Source organism: Anguilla anguilla, chromosome 5, assembly GCF_013347855.1.
Source record: "Anguilla anguilla isolate fAngAng1 chromosome 5, fAngAng1.pri, whole genome shotgun sequence".
Classification (NCBI taxonomy): Eukaryota; Metazoa; Chordata; class Actinopteri; order Anguilliformes; family Anguillidae; genus Anguilla; species Anguilla anguilla.
The window spans coordinates 58,082,008-58,100,680 of NC_049205.1; the positions used below are offsets into that span (position 1 = coordinate 58,082,008).

The 18,673-nt window shown below is 49.6% G+C and overlaps 1 protein-coding gene and 1 long non-coding RNA gene across 2 annotated transcripts in view; both read left to right on the forward strand.

Annotated features, from left to right (window-relative positions):
* Positions 1 to 9,352, forward strand: part of LOC118228188 (zinc finger homeobox protein 3-like) — a gene marked incomplete at its 5' end in the record, with an annotated part of 35,436 nt that extends 26,084 nt beyond the window's left edge. Inside the window, 3 exon segments of the mRNA XM_035419525.1 lie at positions 2 to 1,559; positions 1,562 to 4,916; positions 5,727 to 9,352. Coding sequence (XP_035275416.1) covers positions 2 to 1,559; positions 1,562 to 4,916; positions 5,727 to 7,585 — 6,772 coding nt within the window.
* Positions 9,353 to 9,670: 318 nt separating this feature from the next.
* Positions 9,671 to 12,989, forward strand: LOC118227914. Its single transcript, XR_004765379.1, has 2 exons — positions 9,671 to 12,068; positions 12,241 to 12,989. It is a non-coding gene; the product is annotated as an uncharacterized LOC118227914 (long non-coding RNA).
* Positions 12,990 to 18,673: the final 5,684 nt, after the last annotated feature.

Below are 18,673 nucleotides of genomic sequence, written 5' to 3' on the forward strand. Positions count from 1 at the left end.
GCACGGTGTGCAAGGAGTCGTTCACGCAGAAGAACATCCTCCTGGTGCACTACAACTCCGTCTCGCACCTGCACAAGGTGAAGCGGGCCCTGCAGGAGTCCGCCACCGGCCACCCCGAGCCCACCAGCAGCCCCGACAACAAGCCCTTCAAGTGCAGCACCTGCAACGTGGCCTACAGCCAGAGCTCCACCTTGGAGATCCACATGCGCTCCGTCCTCCACCAGACCAAAGCCCGCGCGGCTAAACTCGAAGCGGCGGGGTCCTCCACCACCGGCTCCACCGGCGCTTTGGGCGGAGGCGGAGGTGGTTCCTCTGTGGGGACGTCGGCCTCCAGCCCCAGCCCGGCCACCAACTCGACAACCGCCGTGAGCAGCAGCTCTTCGTCCTCTGTGCAGACCGTGCAGAGCCTTCTGGGAGGTGGTCACGCGGGCCAGTCCCACGGCATGGACGGCCTCGGAAACTCCACGGTGGCCTGCCACCCCTCCCCGTCCGAAAACCACGACTCGAAAAAGAAGTTTGCGGACATGCTGTCCTCGAGGTCCCAAGCGCAGCAGCTGCAGCAGCAGCAGCAGCAGCAGCAACAACAACAACAACAACAACAGCAGCAGCAGCAACAGCAGCAGCAGCAGCTGGCCCAGGCTCAAGCCCATGCCCAGGCACAGCTCCAGCAGGAGCTCCAACAGCAGGCCGCCCTCATCCAGTCCCAGCTTTTCAACCCGGCACTCCTTCAGCACTTCCCCATGACAGCGGAGGCTCTGCTTCCCCTGCAGCAGCAGCAGCTGCTCTTCCCCTTCTACATCCCCGGGGCGGAGTTTCAGCTGAACCCGGAGATCAGCCTCAGCGGCTCCGCGCTCAGCATGGCGGGCGCCTCCACCTCCTCCCTGCTGGAGGACCTGAAGAACTCTGCGCAGCAGGCCCAGCAGAGCTGCCTGCAGCAGCAGCTGCTGCACCACCACCTCCAGCAGCAGGCGCACTCCCAGGCCCAGGGCCAGATGGCCCTGCTCCAGCAGAACGCCTCGCTCCTGCACCAGGCGGACAAAAAACCCAAGTCCGCTCCTCACGGCGAGAAAGATCGGGATGGACAGAGGGACAAGGAGATGAGTGAGAAGGTGGACGACCACCAACCCAAAGATGGCGTGGACGGCATTAAATCTAAGGAGAAGAAAGATCAGCCACAGACCTCAGCGGCCGTCAACCACGACCCCGGCTTTCCGCCACCCAGGATCACTTCCGACGCGCGAGGAAATGCCACCAAAGCCCTTTTGGAGAACTTTGGGTTTGAGCTGGTCATCCAGTACAACGAGAACAAGCAGAAGGTGCAGAAGAAGTTGGCTGGCATGGGTCCCGCGGGAATCTGCCGGGTGGTGGATCCCATCGAGGGGCTGGAGAAGCTGGAGTGCGAGGCGTGTGGAAAGCTCTTCTCCAACATCCTGATCCTGAAGAGTCATCAGGAGCACATACACCAGGCCTTCTTCCCGTTTCCCTCTTTGGAGAGATTCGCCAAGGAGTACAGGGAGCAGTATGACAAACAGTACCCCCTAAGGCCCCAGACCCCTGAGACTGCAGCACCTCCCCTCCCCCACCTCCTCCTCCTCCTCCACCTCCACCCCAACCCCAACCGCAGCGAACCCCCACACCAAACATCCCCGTCTCCACACCGTCGCTGACGCCGCCGGCCGTTCCTCCCCCACAGCCCTCGGTTCCCATGGCTCAAATCCCCATGCCAATGGACTTGCCTCTCTTCTCTCCTCTTATGATGCAGTCCATGTCCCTGCAGTCCTTGCCCTCTCAGATGTCCGCCCAGCTGCCCTCTGTGGAGTCCGGTCTGGCCAGTGACCTGGCCCAGCTCTACCAGCAGCAGCTCACCCCGGCCATGCTGCAGCAGCAGCAGAACAAGAGGCCTCGGACCCGCATCACCGACGACCAGCTGAGGGTCCTGCGGCAGTACTTCGACATCAACAACTCCCCAAACGAGGACCAGATCAAGGAGATGGCCGACAAGTCCGGCCTGCCCCAGAAGGTGATCAAGCACTGGTTCCGCAACACCCTTTTCAAGGAGCGCCAGCGCAACAAGGATTCGCCGTACAACTTCAACAACCCGCCCATCACCACCCTGGAAGAAACCAAAGTCGATTCCAAGCCGCCTTCCCCGGAGCCCCTGAGACAGGAGTATTATGGAAGCAAGAGGTCCTCGAGAACAAGGTTCACCGATTACCAGCTTAGGGTGCTGCAAGATTTCTTTGATGCCAATGCCTACCCTAAAGATGATGAATTTGAGCAGCTTTCAAACCTGCTGAGTCTGCCCACCCGGGTCATCGTTGTGTGGTTCCAGAACGCCCGGCAGAAGGCCCGTAAGAACTACGAGAACCAGGGAGAAGGAAGCAAAGAAGGCGAGCGGCGGGAGCTGTCCAATGATCGCTATATCCGCACAACGAATCTGAATTACCAGTGCAAGAAGTGCAGCCTGGTCTTCCAGCGCATCTTCGACCTCATCAAGCACCAAAAGAAGCTGTGCTACAAGGACGAGGACGAGGAAGGGCAGTACGATAGCCAAAACGAGGACTCGATGGATTTCTCGAATGAATACTACACCCCGTCCGGCTCCTCCTGCCATACCCCTATGCCCTCCTCCTCCAGCTTGTGCCCCCTGCCCCCGTCCACGTCGGCCTTCTCCCAGTTGGCCTCGTCCTCGGAGAGGGAGGAGGCCTCGCCCGCGAACACGTCGAACGCGCTCGGCGAGAAGCCCAAGCACTCGGCCGAGACGGCGCCCTCGAAGCCGCGGGAGAACCTGGCGTCCGTCAAGCAGGAGAGTCCGCAGCCGCAGCAGCAGCAGCCGCCGCCCCCGCTGCAAGCGGAGACGCAGCAGCCCAGGCCGCCTCCGCGCGAGGAGAAGACCCAGTCCACTCCAAAGACCCCCAAGCTTCACTCTCTGTTCCCTTCCCAGCAAAAGCAGCAGCAGTGTGGTCCCACTATATCCCAGGCCAGCCCGGCTCCTTCACAGAGTTCTCACATGACGCTTAATCCTCTCCTCACAACGCCCTCCCAACAGCAGCAGCAGCAGCAGCAGCTTGCTCAGCAGTTGATCCCTTACCAGTGTGACCAGTGCAAGCTGGGATTTCCCTCCTTCGAGCACTGGCAGGAGCATCAGCAGCTTCACTTCCTCTCTGTGCAGAACCAGTTCATTCACCCCCAGTTTCTGGACCGCCCCATGGACATGCCCTTCATGTTGTTTGACCCCAGCAATCCCCTGCTGGCCAGTCAGCTCCTCTCCGGGGCCATGCCGCAGATGCCCACCAGCTCCGCCACCTCGCCCTCCACCCCCACCTCCACCATGAACTCCCTCAAGAGGAAACTGGAGGAGAAAGCGGGCACCAGTCCCGGGGAGAATGACAGCACGCACAGCGGGGAGGAGCCCCAGCGGGACAAGCGGCTCCGGACGACCATCACGCCGGAGCAGCTGGAGATCCTGTACCAGAAGTACCTGCTGGACTCCAACCCCACCCGCAAGATGCTGGACCACATCGCCCACGAGGTGGGCCTGAAAAAGAGGGTGGTGCAGGTGTGGTTTCAGAACACCCGAGCCAGGGAAAGGAAAGGGCAGTTCCGCGCCCTCGGCCCCGCCCAGGCTCACCGCCGGTGCCCCTTCTGTCGCGCCCTGTTCAAGGCGAAGACTGCGCTGGAGGCCCACATTCGCTCGCGCCACTGGCACGAAGCTAAGCGCGCCGGCTACAACCTGTCCCTCACCGGCATGTCCCCCGATCAGGAAGGGATGCTGTTGAAGTTGGATCCTCTGGACATCTCCAGCTCTCCGCAACCCCCGACCTCCAACAACGATGGACAGTGTTCCTCTCTCTCGCCCGTGAGCAAAAGCATGGATCTTTCTCCTCGGGGTCTGCTGAGCCCAACGTCCATCAAGGTAGAAGGAATGGAGGACTTCGAAAGTCCCACCATGTCGTCCGTCAACTTGAGCTTCGATCACAGCAAGCTCGACAATGATGACTGCTCCTCGGTGAACACGGCCATCACGGACACCACCACGGGGGACGAGGCAAACGCGGACAACGACAGTGCGGACGCGAAGCACAGTCATAACAGCAGCGACTTTATGTCTAAGTCCGGGGGGGCGCCCCCATCTGCCGAGAATGACGACCAGATGTCTTCTGGGCTGGTGAGCCCTGCAACGAGTTACTATGCCAGGGACTTTGAAAATGAGACTATAGTGGACTACAGTGAGAACTCAAGTCTGGCAGACCCCTGCTCACCAAGCCCTGGGGCTTCGGGAACCAGGAGCATTGATAGCGACCGGCCAGGCCAGAAGCGTTTCCGAACGCAGATGACCAATCTCCAGCTCAAACTGCTGAAGTCCTGTTTCAACGACTACAGGACTCCCACCATGCTGGAATGCGAGGTCCTCGGCAACGACATCGGCCTCCCGAAGAGGGTGGTCCAGGTGTGGTTCCAGAACGCCCGCGCCAAGGAGAAGAAGGCCAAGCTCAGCATGGCCAAGCATTTCGGCATCAACCAGACGTCCTACGAGGGACCCAAGACGGAGTGCACCCTGTGCGGCGTCAAGTACACCGCCAGGCTCTCGGTGCGAGACCACATCTTCTCCCAGCAGCACATCAACAAGGTGAAGGACACCATCGGGAGCCAGCTGGACAAGGAGAAGGAGTACTTCGACCCGGCCACGGTCCGCCAGCTGATGGCGCAGCAGGAGATGGACCGCATCAAGAAGGCCAACGAGGTCCTGGGACTGGCGCAGCAGCAGGCCATGCAGCAGCAGGGGATGTTCGACAGCCCCGCCCTGCAGGCCCTGAACCTCTCGTCAAGCTACAACGCTTTGCAGGGGATCCCCCCGGTGCTTCTGCCGGGGGTTAGCAACCCCTCCTTATCGGGCTTCACTTCATCAAACTCAGGTACTGCATGTCCGTACCCTCTGCGTCAAAAGGCTCACAGATAAGACTTTGCGTGACATTTTTCTTGACCTTTATTTGCATACCACTTCTGAAGCACATGATTCTACTGTACTGTAATTTAAGTGCAAAATATTAGACGTGGCAAAGTGCAGGTATTTTAATGCTTGCACTTTCTTGTCACATATTTCATGTTTTATGAAATACTTTGTCCTTTTGGAAGTTTGAATGTGACTGTACATACATATTTATTGCGTATAAACACGATTAAGCTTAAAAAAAAAAAAAAAGCAAAGACATTTTTCTCTGAAATGTCTTTTTTAGTTTACTGGGACCACAGTCTCCTGTAATGCATTTATTTTTCTTTTGCCCATAAGAATGCAAAAACCATGCATTGAAGTCAAAGGAATGAGACAGTGGGGAAAATAAATAGTGGCTCACTCTGCATCTTGTGTACAATTCAACAAAATATTAATGGTGCGGCAACACACAGAGCAGCCCAATCTCGCGTCATATGCGAGTCCCTCCACCGTGGCGGTTTGTGGTCGATTTTCTGTCTTACTCTCTCCCCTTTCTACTGGAAGCAAAAAAAAAAAATGAAAGGATGGTGAACTGTCCCACGCTCCTTTAAATCATGCCATGATAGCCCAGGCTGTAACTCATATTATGAACTTGTAAAATAGAATGCAAATGCAGTCACCCCATATTGTGAAAATATGAACAGATAATACAGTTTGTATTTTGGATTAACTGACCTTTACTTGATGCTCCAGCGTCTAATTTCTGTGTTATTCTTTGCCTGGTATCTTTCAGCTTTAACGTCTCCAAAACCTCCCAACCTCCTGAGCATGCCCGGTGCGAGTGTCCCCTCCCCCAGCCTCCCCACATCTGGGTTACCAAACAAGCCCCCCTCCTCTTCCTCTCTGGCCTCGCCCGGCCCGGCCCAGGCCACCGCTTCCACGGCCCACTCGACCCCCACCTCCTCCGCCCCCACGTCCGCCGCCAACTCCTCCTCGTCGGCCTCGCATCCGGGCGCCCGGTCTGAACCCCCCAAAGAGCGAGACGCCGAGAGGGCCAGGGAGAGGGAGAAGTCTAAGGTGAAGACGGAGAAGCCCCCGACGCCGTCCTCGACGGGGGGCACCCCAGCAGCGCCCTCCACGTCCGCCGCCAGCGCCAAGAAGGAGAAGCCCGACCCGGCCGTTCCTGCCACCTCCATGCCGACGCCGGGCATGGAGTACGTGGTGGACCCCGCCCAGCTCCAGGCCCTGCAGGCCGCCTTGGCCTCGGACCCCACGGCCCTCCTGACCAGCCAGTTCCTGCCCTACTTCATGCCCGGCTTCTCGCCGTACTACGCCCCGCAGATACCCGGGGCCCTCCAGGGCGGCTACCTGCAGCCGATGTACGGCATGGAGAGCCTCTTCCCGTACAACCCGGCCTTGTCGCAGGCTCTGATGGGGCTGTCCCCAGGGTCGCTGCTCCAGCACTACCAGCAATATCAGCAGAGCCTGCAGGGGGCGCTGCAGCAGCAGCAGCGGCAGCTCCAGCAGCAGCAGCAGCAGCAGCAGCAGCAGCAACAGCAGCAGAAGCAACAGCAGCAGCAGCAGCAGCTACAGCAACCAAAAGCAAGTCAAACTCCAGCCCCGCCCAAGACCCCAGACACCCCAGACCACAAAGAACCTGCCAAAGATCCAGTGAAAGCTGAACAGCAGAAAGGCACTCCCTCCTGTGAGAACTCTTCCTCCTTCGCTTCTTCCTCATCTTCCTCCCACAAGAACCTACCCTTCGAGCTGCAAGAGGCAGACGGCAAAGGCGCGGAACCCCCCCTCGACCGGTACATCGTCCCCAGGGCGCAGCACCGGCTGGCGTGCCGGAAGTGTCAGGCCCTGTTCAGCAAGGAGGAGGCGGCCATCGGCCACCTGAAGTCCGTCTGCTTCTTCGGCCAGTCCGCGGCGAACCTGCAGGAGATGCTGCTTCGAGTCCCCGGCGGCGGCGGCGGTGGCGCGGGCGCGGGCGAGGGCGGCCTGTACGACTGCCTGGCCTGCGACGCCACGCTGGACGGGGAGAAGGCGCTCAGTCACCACCTGGAGTCGGCCCTGCACAAACACAGAACAATCAAGCGATCAGCCAGAAATGCCAAAGAGCACGCTTCTCCTAGTTTATTACCTCACACTTCGGCCCGCTTCCCCGATCCCAACGCCGCATCTACCTCGCAGTCCGCCTCCCACAATAACAGCAGCCCCCCTCCCCCGCGCGCCGCCACGCCGTCCCCTTCCGCCTCTTCGTCCTCCTGCTCATCTTCCTCCGCGGCCACCACCCCCCCTCACAACGCAGCCGCCGCCGCAGCCGCCAGCAAACCCTGGCCCCAGGCCCACGTCTCCAGACCTTCGGCCGGGAAGCCCAACGTAGTAGTCTCCCCTTCGACTTCTCCTCATTCTTTTCCTCCGGCGTCCTCACCTTCAACGGTTACCTCAAGTTCGTTGAGCACCTCAGGGGTTCAGACCTCGATACCAACAGACGTCTTTACCGACGAGTCTGAGTCTGGCGGCGGTCCGAGGTCGGCAGACAGGCTGGGCGGGCCGGCCGAGGGGCCGCCGCAGCCCAGCTGTCTCAAAGACAGCAGTAGTTGTAGTAGTACTCTTGCTAGCTTAGGAACGGACTCCCTCCGATTGTAAAAGAGCTTTCAAACGACGACGGACGATGTTTAAAAAATGTAAAAAAAAGACAAAAAAAAACAAACCGACAAAAGGAAAAAAAAAACAAAAACAAATAAAAAGCAGCGATGTTTAAAAAAAAAAAAAAAAAATGTTTAAAAATATACAAACCAATTTCAGAAGAAAAGATGTGTAAAGATTAACTGCAATTCCAAAGCTTGTAACCAAAAATTAAATGTTAATGGATTGTTTTCCCATATCAACATGCTGGTTTACGTTGATTACGTCGAACTAAAATATATATTTAAATATATATAGCTAAAATAAAGTGACTGCAGTTAAGTTTTGGATATTGATAGCAGAATGCTGTACAGCAATGGACTGCCTCAAACGTCATTCAAACAGCCCCTGACCCCCGCAAATAATGAATTAACAAGTTGTCCCTTGTTCGTTTAATTATTCCCGCTTAATAGCACAGTAACAGAAGCCAGTATGTACTGTATGGGAGAATAGTCTTACATTTACAGTTTTCTTGCTATCTAAGCATTCAGATACCAATGGCTTGCTAAAATAAGAAAAATAATGTAATGTCTATTTTATTCTCAGGTCAACAGCTCCACAACCTTTTGTTCTGTTACAGAAATTCATTGTTTTTTTTTTTGTTTTTTTGTTTTGTTTTGTTTTGTTTTGTTCCTAACAGAAGTAGGAATCCTCGGCTATTGATTTAACTGACAGAAAGTATTAAGAGAGAAAATCTCATGAAGGTGTAGCTTTCTGGGGGATTCAAAAAGGGTAGCTGATCTGCTGATTTTAAACATAAATCATTTTTAAAAAAGGGGAGGACAACCCCTCTCACTTCACCCAGGCACGGAGAGTATTGCAGACTTGTTGGTGGGGAGAAGAAAAAAAAAAAGATTTTTTAAAGTAAGAGAAAAAAAAACAACTTTCTGTATTTATGATAGATATGAACATTTTTGGTGTTAAGTAGATTGTTGCATTGGAAATGAATTTAAACAGTATGGTAGACTGAAAAAAATATTTGTGTATATTTAGCTTTTGTATCGTCCAACTTAAAAGGCGGTTCATTTGATGTTGTCTTGGTCATTCCGATAGACTAGATTAAGGAACAGTAACAGACCTACTCTTCATGTTTGTTTTCTTCTTCTTCTTCACTGTTTGGCTGTCCTTCGCCAAGCTGCCATTCTCAGACTCGGCGGGGGATCGTTCCTTTCGTTCTTCTATCGTTTTCTTTTCTTTCCTCCCCCTCCCCCCTTTATTTTCTTGGTCGATACAATAGTGACAAAAAAAGGAAAAAAAATAATAATAATTCTGGGGTGAAATGTCCGAAGAAATTTTTAATTATGTTTGTGTTACCTTTGTGCACTTAACCACTGTCTGACTGTTTCTCTGTTTTTCTCTCTCTCTCCCTCTTTCCCTTGGTTTTTCTCTCTCTCTCTCTCCCTGCATTTGTAGAGTTGGAGGTAGATTTCTACCCTTGCACTACAAGGCAGATAACTTTGTTTCTTGTATAATGTGGCTGCAGCCTTTCCGGGTTTATTTTTTCATAAGAACTTTTCCATGTTGTCATAGATGAAAATGAAAAATAATAATAATATTGATGATAATAATAAGTCTCACGCTTTAAAACAAAAAGAGTATCCAAAGACAAAACACTTTCACCATTGGTGCATAAAGATGAGCAAAAGAGGCTTCTTTATACTTGATAATTTGTTGTTTTTAAAGAAAAGGAAAAACAAAGTTTTAAAATAAAGGAGTTTCGTGTCAGAGTTGCCCTTTTTTGCTTCATTGCGAGCAGACCGATGGCTTTAAACGTAAAACAACAAGAATACCAAAAACCAAAAAAAGGCCCCAGTCTTTGCGTTGTGGAGTAGCACCGCGAGAGAGCCATTGCTGTTTGTACGATAAAGGTTAAAAAGCTCTTTGTCTGACTTTTCCGTGTCTCAGACACACACACACACAAACACACACGTTTTTTAAAGCAAATGTATAAGGTCTGGTCTTCGAGGACATCAGTTTTGCTGCTAATGTAGTTTTTGAAGAAAAAAAAAAAAAGAATACCTAGATTGCATGCTCATTTTGCTTTATTGGCAAAGCTTTAAAACGATGACAAACAATAAAACATTCATCACACCTCTGTATTGTTTTCTGTTCTTGTTACAAAAACGGAACTTTGAAGACTGTGAACACGCGTTCCAAAGGACAGTTTGGCTTACATTTAGGTTTTTTTTTTTTGTTTTTTTTTTTCGAGCAGACCAATATGAAAGCCAATGATCTATATTGTACAGAACAGTGCATTCCAAATACAACATCCGTTTTTTTTGTTTGTTTGTTTGTCTGTCTGTTTGTTTGCGTTTAAGCAAGGACTGATTCTTTAGTTTTTTTTTTATATAAGTATTCCTTCTGTTATTTAAAAGGTGACTGTAAGCTGTTGTGCAAATGTAGAGTCCCCGACTGCCGCCATTGCAACTCCCAGTTCACGTAAGTCTGGTATGGGGGAGTTTAGAGTGAGTGTTTCTCACTCCAAAGGAATATTACAAAGTAATAGCGGTCACCAGAATAATATGTACATAAACACACTTCAGATTCTCACGTCCGTCTCACCTGTTCAATGTGATCATGCCTCTCAGCTGCCAACAAGTCAGTAGCAGAACTATAGGTTGTTTGGAAAAGACGTCTGAAGCGGTGGGCTTTCCTACCTGTACGAAGTGTCACAGGTGTCTGTAGGCCAGCCGTTCAGCCATTTCCCCGCATAATCAGGAGATGCCGTTTCTGAGGGAAATGTTCATCCCAAAGTATTTAAAGAAACGAACAGAGCTAATGGTTGTTGTTTTTTTTGGGTTTTTTTTCACTTTTTTTTTTGGTTTGTTTTTTTGTTTGATAAAGATCTCCCTTTTGCTGTTGAAAGTTTAGGAGCGCGGATCTGCCCTCACACCCAAAGAGAGGTTGTTCACGTCTGCCGATTGCAGTCCAAATGGTTGTACTCAAAAAGATATACATCCTCTCCTCCCCAGAAAAAAAATGAATTTTTTATTTTTTATTATTATTTTCTTTTCTTTGCACCAAGACACATTGAAATGTGTGTAATTGCTCTTTGGCCACCGGTGTATAGCATTTGGCCTAAATTAAACCGTTTCCACACCTCAGAAGTGTGTTAAGTGTTGCATCTTGCGGGGGGGAAAAAAATGTGATTTTGTGTCAATACTTGCGCACTCAGTCGATTTTGGGTTGATTTGATCTGCAAGCTCGCTCCTCCAAACTCCTGTTCTTGGAAAAAAATTGTTCATATGATTTTTTTTAAGAATCCTAATGTTGTACAGGTTATTCTTGAATTAATGCTTTTTTGCATTTTTGTTTTTAAATAATGTCATAGACATTATTTTTTCATATAACTATTTGTATGCTGTTTAGGTTTCTGTGTATTATTTTTTCCTCATATAAATTAACATATAACGCTAGCTTTAAATCTGAATTGCTGAAGTTTCCTCTTTTTTTAATACTACTCTGACCTGGCCTCTTTATAATGTGATAATGATCCATTATTTGTTTGCATTTTTATCAGATTTTTTAAAACTCTAGTTTCCAAAGGTTATTCTGTTCTAGGCTCTTTTTCAGCATTTGCAGCTTGCATGGGCTATGTATAAGGGTGTGTGTTTCTGTGTGTGTGTGTGTGTCTGTTTGGTTGTGTGTGTTTGCGTGTTCTGGGAGCCAGCATCGATTTTTTTTATTTAATATTTTTCATTTTTACACACCAAAAGAACTGAACTGAACTGAAAAGTTTAATTTAAACTAAATACGTGAACATCATTTAAAAAAAGGGATTTCAAAGGAAGCAATGATCATAATGTGGAGGATAATAGTAAAGCACTGAGCAATTAAAAAAAAAAAAAAATTGAATTAATGAATGTGGCCAAAGCTTTATACAGCTGCAAATTGACAGGAGAATTTCAGTAGTGGTGCCTGTCATAAGGGCATGTTTTATCGTGGCACAACACACAGGACAGCTGAAATAGTTCTGCAAGAAGCTTCAATTCAAACTTGATTTTCATTGACTGATAAAGAGAGAAAAGGAGATTGGTATTGCTGTAGTATTATTGCAAAGGTCATCTCCCCCCCACTGTGAAAATAAACATGTATACAGATATAGATATATTTAAAACATCAGTTTCTTTAAGGAAGGAAAAAATACTCTGGGAGCTTTATGTTACATTGGGTTTTTTTTTTTTTTTGGAGAGTTCACACTGACGTGAAGGAGCGGCCATTTTGTTTGGTGGTGGGCAGTCCATACACAGCTGGTCGTGGCAGCCTGAGGTACATGGTGGCTAGGATAGCAAGTCGATTATTCACTGCAGGCAGTTCTGGGAAGGGGACGGACTTCTGAACCAATGGTGGACATGAAACGGCGAGGGGAATCTTGAAAAGCCAAACTCCAGTAGCTGGTACCACTATTTTCCCGCCCTTTCCCCCTCTCTCTCTCTCTCTCTCTGTCCAGGGCCACTCTCCAGCTTTAATGTTCTCCGCGCTGGGGCGGAGGAGGGCAGGCCAGGGCACATGTATTTGCCTCCATTTTCACCGTCCGTGTTGTTGACGGCTACCTGTCACTCATTTCTCCTGCTTAATTTCTCTGACTGACTCTGTGCTGTCCAATCAGACAGCAGCTCTCTCTCTCTATCTGTCTGTCTCTCTCTCTCTCTCTCCCTCTCTCATGGAGTCAACCAAACGAACCATGAAAAACCCTTTTCTTTATGAAAGGGCGTGTGTTTTCTAAGCTGTAATTCTCAAAGAAGCAGTTTGAATTTTTTTTTTTTTAAAGCAAAGCAACCAAAATTAACAACCAAACTAACAACCAAACCATTTGCTCCAATTTCTAAGATGAACTGTTGTGTGGAGCCCCCCCCCCCCCTCCTCCCTCCCAAAAAACAAAATCCTTTTTGTGACTCCTGGTGCCACAATGTTTTTTTTAATTCTTTTTTTTTTATGCATTATTTTTTCTGGTTTTAATTTTCGTTTCCTTGAATTATTCCTCCTCAGAGCCACACAGAAACGACTCTGAGGCTCCAGTCGGCCCACCTGAGGGTATAAAAAATCAGCCTTGCAATGTACAAAAAAGAGCAAGTTAAACCAAAAATGTTGTTCTTGATGTCTTTTCTATACTGTAGTCTTGTTAGCTTTTTTTTGTTACTGTAATTATATGATGAAGATTTCCAAACTGTACCAAATTACAATGGAGACTAACGTACAAAAACCACATGGAATTTCACTTTTAAAGAGAAACTTTTGTCACAAAAAAACTTGTTGTCCTAGTTAAGTTGATTGTAGATGGTAATTGAATATACTCCTTTGAAAATATTTCATCAAGTATGTTTCTTGCTCATTGTGATACATTAAAAAAGTATGAGCAAAAATGTATGCTTTTCCTGTGCTGCTTTTGTTGAGTGTGAGTGAGGTGACTACTGAGCACTATCCTGTTGTTCACCCCGTTGCTTTCCAGACACAGTATTAAAAACCTTTGTGTAACATGAGGACAAAAATGTCTCTATTTTAATAAACAAAAAAGTCTCCTTTTTAAAAAGATCGTTGCACGAAAACGGACAGGGTATCGACTGAGATCACGGATGCGTGTAGCACTTTCAGTCGAAATCTGTGTATTTTAGGTAGTCGCGCTGCGTTAAACTTTGACTCCAGTCCCATGGATTTGTATCTGTGGGTGTTTTTGTTCTGTGAAATTTTAAACCAGCTTTCCTACTTTCCACATCTGGTTTGATCTTCACCCTGTCTTCAGACGTTATGTTTCCCCTCCTATCAGAGCTCCTAAGGATTGTGCTAACTGCGGTCGGCGCACAGATTTAGCTCCGGTCCTGGCCATTTTGAAAGTGAGGATTTCGCGGACCTTACTGTGATGGATGGATTTACAGTGTGCTTGTCAATCACCGAAAAGCAGTAAAAAGATTTTGCTCTGCACAGAAACAGCACTACTTGTTTAATCCAAGCGAATAATTAACATTTTAAACCTCTGCTTATTTTGGGGTTAATGAACAATTCACACTCCCGTTTCTTAAAAAAAAAAAAAAAAATTCAAACACAGCGGAGTTCGGCGTGTGTTTACACCCCCTATTTGTCACTTTTTGTTCTGAGGGGCGGAGTCCTATTTTTTTTTTTAAGCGGCTTTCTTTGAGCCGCCTTATCACTAAGATTTGTGGACAGGATTAATTAAAACATATTAAGTAACGAACGTGGGGGTAGCGCTTAATGAGTGCAGGCTGGTAATGACTAATTCAAGTTGATTAAGCGAGCAAAAAAAAAAAAAAAAAATGATAAGTCCAAGTGAGATGTGCTAAGAACACAGCGGCCGATTAATTCATTCTGACTTCCATTAGGAATCCAGTGCAACTTCCATTAGAGTGGTCCACTAATTATAAAGTGACATTTAACTGGCTCTGGGTAAGATTTGCATTCATTATATTGACCATTCCTCGTGTGTGTGTGTGTTTGTTTGCGCGTGTGTGTGTGTGTGACTGAGTGTGTGTGTGTGCGTCTGTGCATTCATGACGTGTGGCCATGCAAGTGGGCGTGTGTGTTCCTGTACACTTACAGGGGTTCATGTGTGCATGTGCCCCTGTGTGGGGTGGTCTGTGCATACAGTATGCACTTGCGTGTGTGAGAACACACATGTCTGGTTCCATGCGCTGGTGCATGCAGAGCACACGTCTGGTTCCATGCGCTGGTGCATGCAGAGCACACGTCTGGTTCCATGCGCTGGTGCATGCAGAGCACACGTCTGGTTCCATGCGGTGGTGCATGCAGAGCACACGTCTGGTTCCATGCGGTGGTGCATGCAGAGAACACGTCTGGTTCCATGCGCTGGTGCATGCAGAGCACATGTCTGGTTCCATGCGCTGGTGCATGCAGAATGCTGAATGTTACATGTAGGATTTTGGGAATGTCTGTGTTCCATTGAACACTCCATGTCCATGGCCTCGTATCGGGTTTAGAATGGTTCTCCAGTTTGACTCTTCCATCTGCGCGGATGTTTTTGCAGGCATATGTTTTCGGCCTTTTTTGTTTTCGTGACGGGTCCTGTTCTGCGCGCGCTGACGGTAATTCGAGCCGTCGGGTTTGCGTGAATGCGCAGCGCCTGGACAGAAGCGCGCCGTCGAGTTTGACTTTAATTCGAAACGAGTCGGCCGCTCCTTGCCTGAAACAAGATGCTCTTTTTGAAGAAGCGAAAGCTTAAGTCAGAAGGAAAAGGGCTAAATGTTGGGCCCCTGTGTGTGTGTGTGGGGGGGGGGGGGGGCTCAGCACTCTGGGGTATGTTCTACATTTTTAAAGATGCTAATAATATAGGAGAGTTATCCCTGGTGTCCTTTATGGTGGTCCGCTGTAATTCGGTGGATTTGATGGAATTGCTTTCATTCCCTCAGAGAGAAGGTTGCAACATCCTTGTGACTTCAAATAAAAAGTTTCTTTTTTTAAATCTGTAAATTCCCCCATTATTGGTCATGGGGATGGTTAGAGACGCTGTATTTATTCTGTCCACAGTCATGCGTAATGTAATGTGAAGTGTGAGGCATCAGCCAGCTGGAGGTCTCAAAAGCAAAGTTTTACTTCCAGCTAAATGTTCTCAGGCCTTTCACTTCGCTCCACCTGACTTTGTGTAGCTTCCTGTTACTGGACACTAGTTTTGGTGTGTTGGGGACAGGGGTCCTCAGGAGGGCACACCACTGGCTGGACCCCCTCTGGTAAAACAATGATTTTTTTGGGAGGGGGGGGAGGGGGGGTATTGAAAGGGGGTTGGACTCGATGAGTTGATACAGAGCCGTATTTGTCGGCTGTGCTGAGCCAATAATGCAACAGTACTTCATGAATCCTGAATTAATTAACAGTAATGTTCTTGCCTAATCACATCACAGCATTAAAGGAAAGAAAAGCAGGGGTGGAGCTCTCCACCCCCTTGTGGGACTGATGCGCCAAACTGTGCCCTCGCGTCACAGGGGGTGTGAAATTGGGTTGAGCCCCTGAACATAACCCTGGCCCTCAGCTAAGAGACTGCTCCTTCCTTCCTTCCTTTCTTTTTCCTTTCTTCCTATCCTTTCCTCCCTCCCTCCCTCCCATGCTCTTGGACCCAGAGGTGAGTGTGTCCGCACTGGCAGTAGAGTGCACCCTGTCTAATTTCACCCCCCACCTCCCCCCCCCCCCACACTCTCACCCCAAAACAACGGTCAGGCCACACTCATCCAGGGCTACTTCAGAGGGAGCGGCCCTGTCTCTCCCCCTTCCTCACACTCTTCCTCACGGGCGTCCGCACTTCGTCTCCGCCTCCCTTTCATCTCTGCGCACTTAGCCGCCATGGCTAATGGCTCCTCGCGCGCTGCTAGCCTGCTCTTACCGGCAGGCTTTCCTCCGAGATTAAAGGACGCTTCCGTGCGGCGGCCGTGGCGACGGTATGCTCGCCGTCGTTGAGCCGTCCGCGGCTGAAGGCGGCACTCGTTCCCCCCTCCCCCCCAAGCCCCCCCACCCCCCCACCCCGTGTGTTTTAGGCCCGAGTGGCTCTGCTTTCATCTTCCGTGGTGAAATGAGGACAGAGCGCTTAGCGCTGAGAGGCAGCGGCGAGAGCGCTCGGGCTAACCCAAGGGAGGAGTGTCCGTAGGTGAGTTCTTCTTCTTTTCTTTTTTTTTGTGGGAGCTGAGTGGTGTTGCTCTGTTCCTGACTGTGCCAGGGGCGACTGGGGGCAGCCTCATTTTCGGGGTTTAGGGGGGACAGGCTGCTCCCTGTCCCGTCCTCAGGCTTCAACAAGTGACCATAGACACACCCAAGCACTTTTCTGCACAGTGAATGAACTGGTTGATTCATAGTAAATGAAGAGCAACCTTGCCGGTTCGATCCCCGCCCTGGGCGTGTCGAAGTGTCCCTGAGCAAGACACCTAACCCCTAACTGCTCTAGTGAATGAGAGGCATCAATTGTAAAGCGCTTTGGATAAAAGCACTATATAAATGCGGTCCATTTACCATTAACACAAAGAAAGTTTGGGAAAGTGGGTTTTAAAAGTCTGTTTTCCACTGTTTCAAAAAGAACAAATTGTACTATATCAGCGCTGGAGATTGTTACCCAGAACCCAGAGTCTTTTCATATTTGACTTCTACACATCTCACCTTTCTCAACTCAATACCCTAAACGGGAGACGTTCACATCAATGATAAATCAAAGTGATATTTTTTTCAGCCCAGGTTAGAGTTGTTCCTCTTACCAGTTTCAAAACCAGGAAACAGCCCCCCACCCACCCCACATTCTCAGTTCCCCTCCCCTGTCACCATCAACACCCGATTTCTGCTTGAGCCGCCAGGACGGGTCAGTCCCAATTCAATCTCGTGCGTCTGAGGTGAGAAAAAACGATGGGCAAGGGGGAACTCGATGAAAACAGTGAAAGGGAACGAAGATTTAAATGGGCGTTAGGCCTCATTCAAACCTCCCCTGACCCCGCTTGGAGAAGTCTGTGACGGGACAGGTTTCCTGCCTTGTGCCAAGCTCCACCAGGCGTTGTGACTGGTTGTCCCACAGGTCCTGATAAAGGGTATGGTAGGGTATGGAGGGTGAGCAGGATTTTTGGGAACCCAGAGAGCGTATAGTTAGAATGGCAGGTGTCTCCCAAAATCTGTCCGCTGTAAATATGCATAAAGGATCAGATATGATGGGGTAGGGGGGTGGGTGGGTGCATGACAAGCAGCAATCCTATAATCATGGGGGTGGGGGTTGAGGACACGTCTTTTGGAGGTGGGGGGGGGGGAGGTTAAGTACGAGAACGCACAGTCTAAAGTTACCTCCACTGGCCGCTTGTGTGTTTGCTGCAGAAGTCCTCAGAAGCTAACTACTGTATCAGATACACACAGATACGCCCGCCCCCCTCCCCCCCCCCCTCGGTTAGGGAGCCCAAAGGAAGGTATGGAGTTTGTCTTGGCAGGGTGGCGGACCCCCCCCGCCCCCGCCCCCCTCCCCTCCAGAGCGGGATCAGGTGTCAGGGTTTTTCGCGGCACCTTCTGGCTCTGCTTAATGGGAAATGAAGTCCATCAGAAGGACTTTGAGCAAAACGGAGCAGGAATGAGCTCTGACAGGCAGGTATATTAGCCTGTGACTGGCGGCCAATAATTGAGCGATCGCCTTGCCCCCCCCACCCCCCCCACCCCCCACCCACACCCCCTCTCCCGTGTAATGAGGAGAATGTGTGGGGATGGTGGCCATGGGATTCTCTGTCCTTGCACTGTTCTCTCTCTCTCTCTCTCTCTCTCTCTCTCTCTCTCTCTCTCTCTCTCTCTCTCTCTCTCTCTCTCTCTCTCTTTCTCCCTCTTCCCTCTTTCCAACTCCTTGCCTCTTCTGTTTTTTTCAACAAGTAAATCGCTTGAAGAAGAAGAAGAAGAAGAAGGGGAAAAAAAGGCGCCTATTTTTTACTTTGCATGCATGAAAGTTCTTTAGTGATGTCACCAGTGTGTGGTGTTCATTTCCACAACCTCAAAGTAATACTGTACCTCCTGAGATTTACAAAAAAAAAAAAGAAAAGTTTGAAATGTAGAAGTTAGAAAATTGTTACTTTTTTAAAAAAAAAACAAAAGAAACAAAGTTAGTCTTGAAAAGCAGCCCTGACTCAATTAAGCACGATAATACAATACAGCCAGAAACAAGATAAAAGAACCAAATTTCTCTTCTCATTTTGGCATCACATGAAATACTTGTAGTATTGATAATTATAATGAGAATAACAAGAGGCGAACCCAGCTCTTTCTGATCGGTAGGAGCTGGAATTTCCCAGCTGGAATACTGAGTTCCCAGACCATGATGCATTGGGAGCGGTCTGACAGGTAATGAATTTAAACCTTTAAAAGCTCACTAGGAAGCTGGTGTTGTAACCAATCACAGCTGACCAGTCACAGCCGCTCCCGAAGAGGACCAGCCCAAAACGATTACTAAACAGACACACACACTCACACTCACGCACGCACACACACACAAACATGCACGCACACACGCACACACACACATGCACACGCATGGACGCACACAAACATGCACGCACGCACGCACGCACGCACACACACGCATTC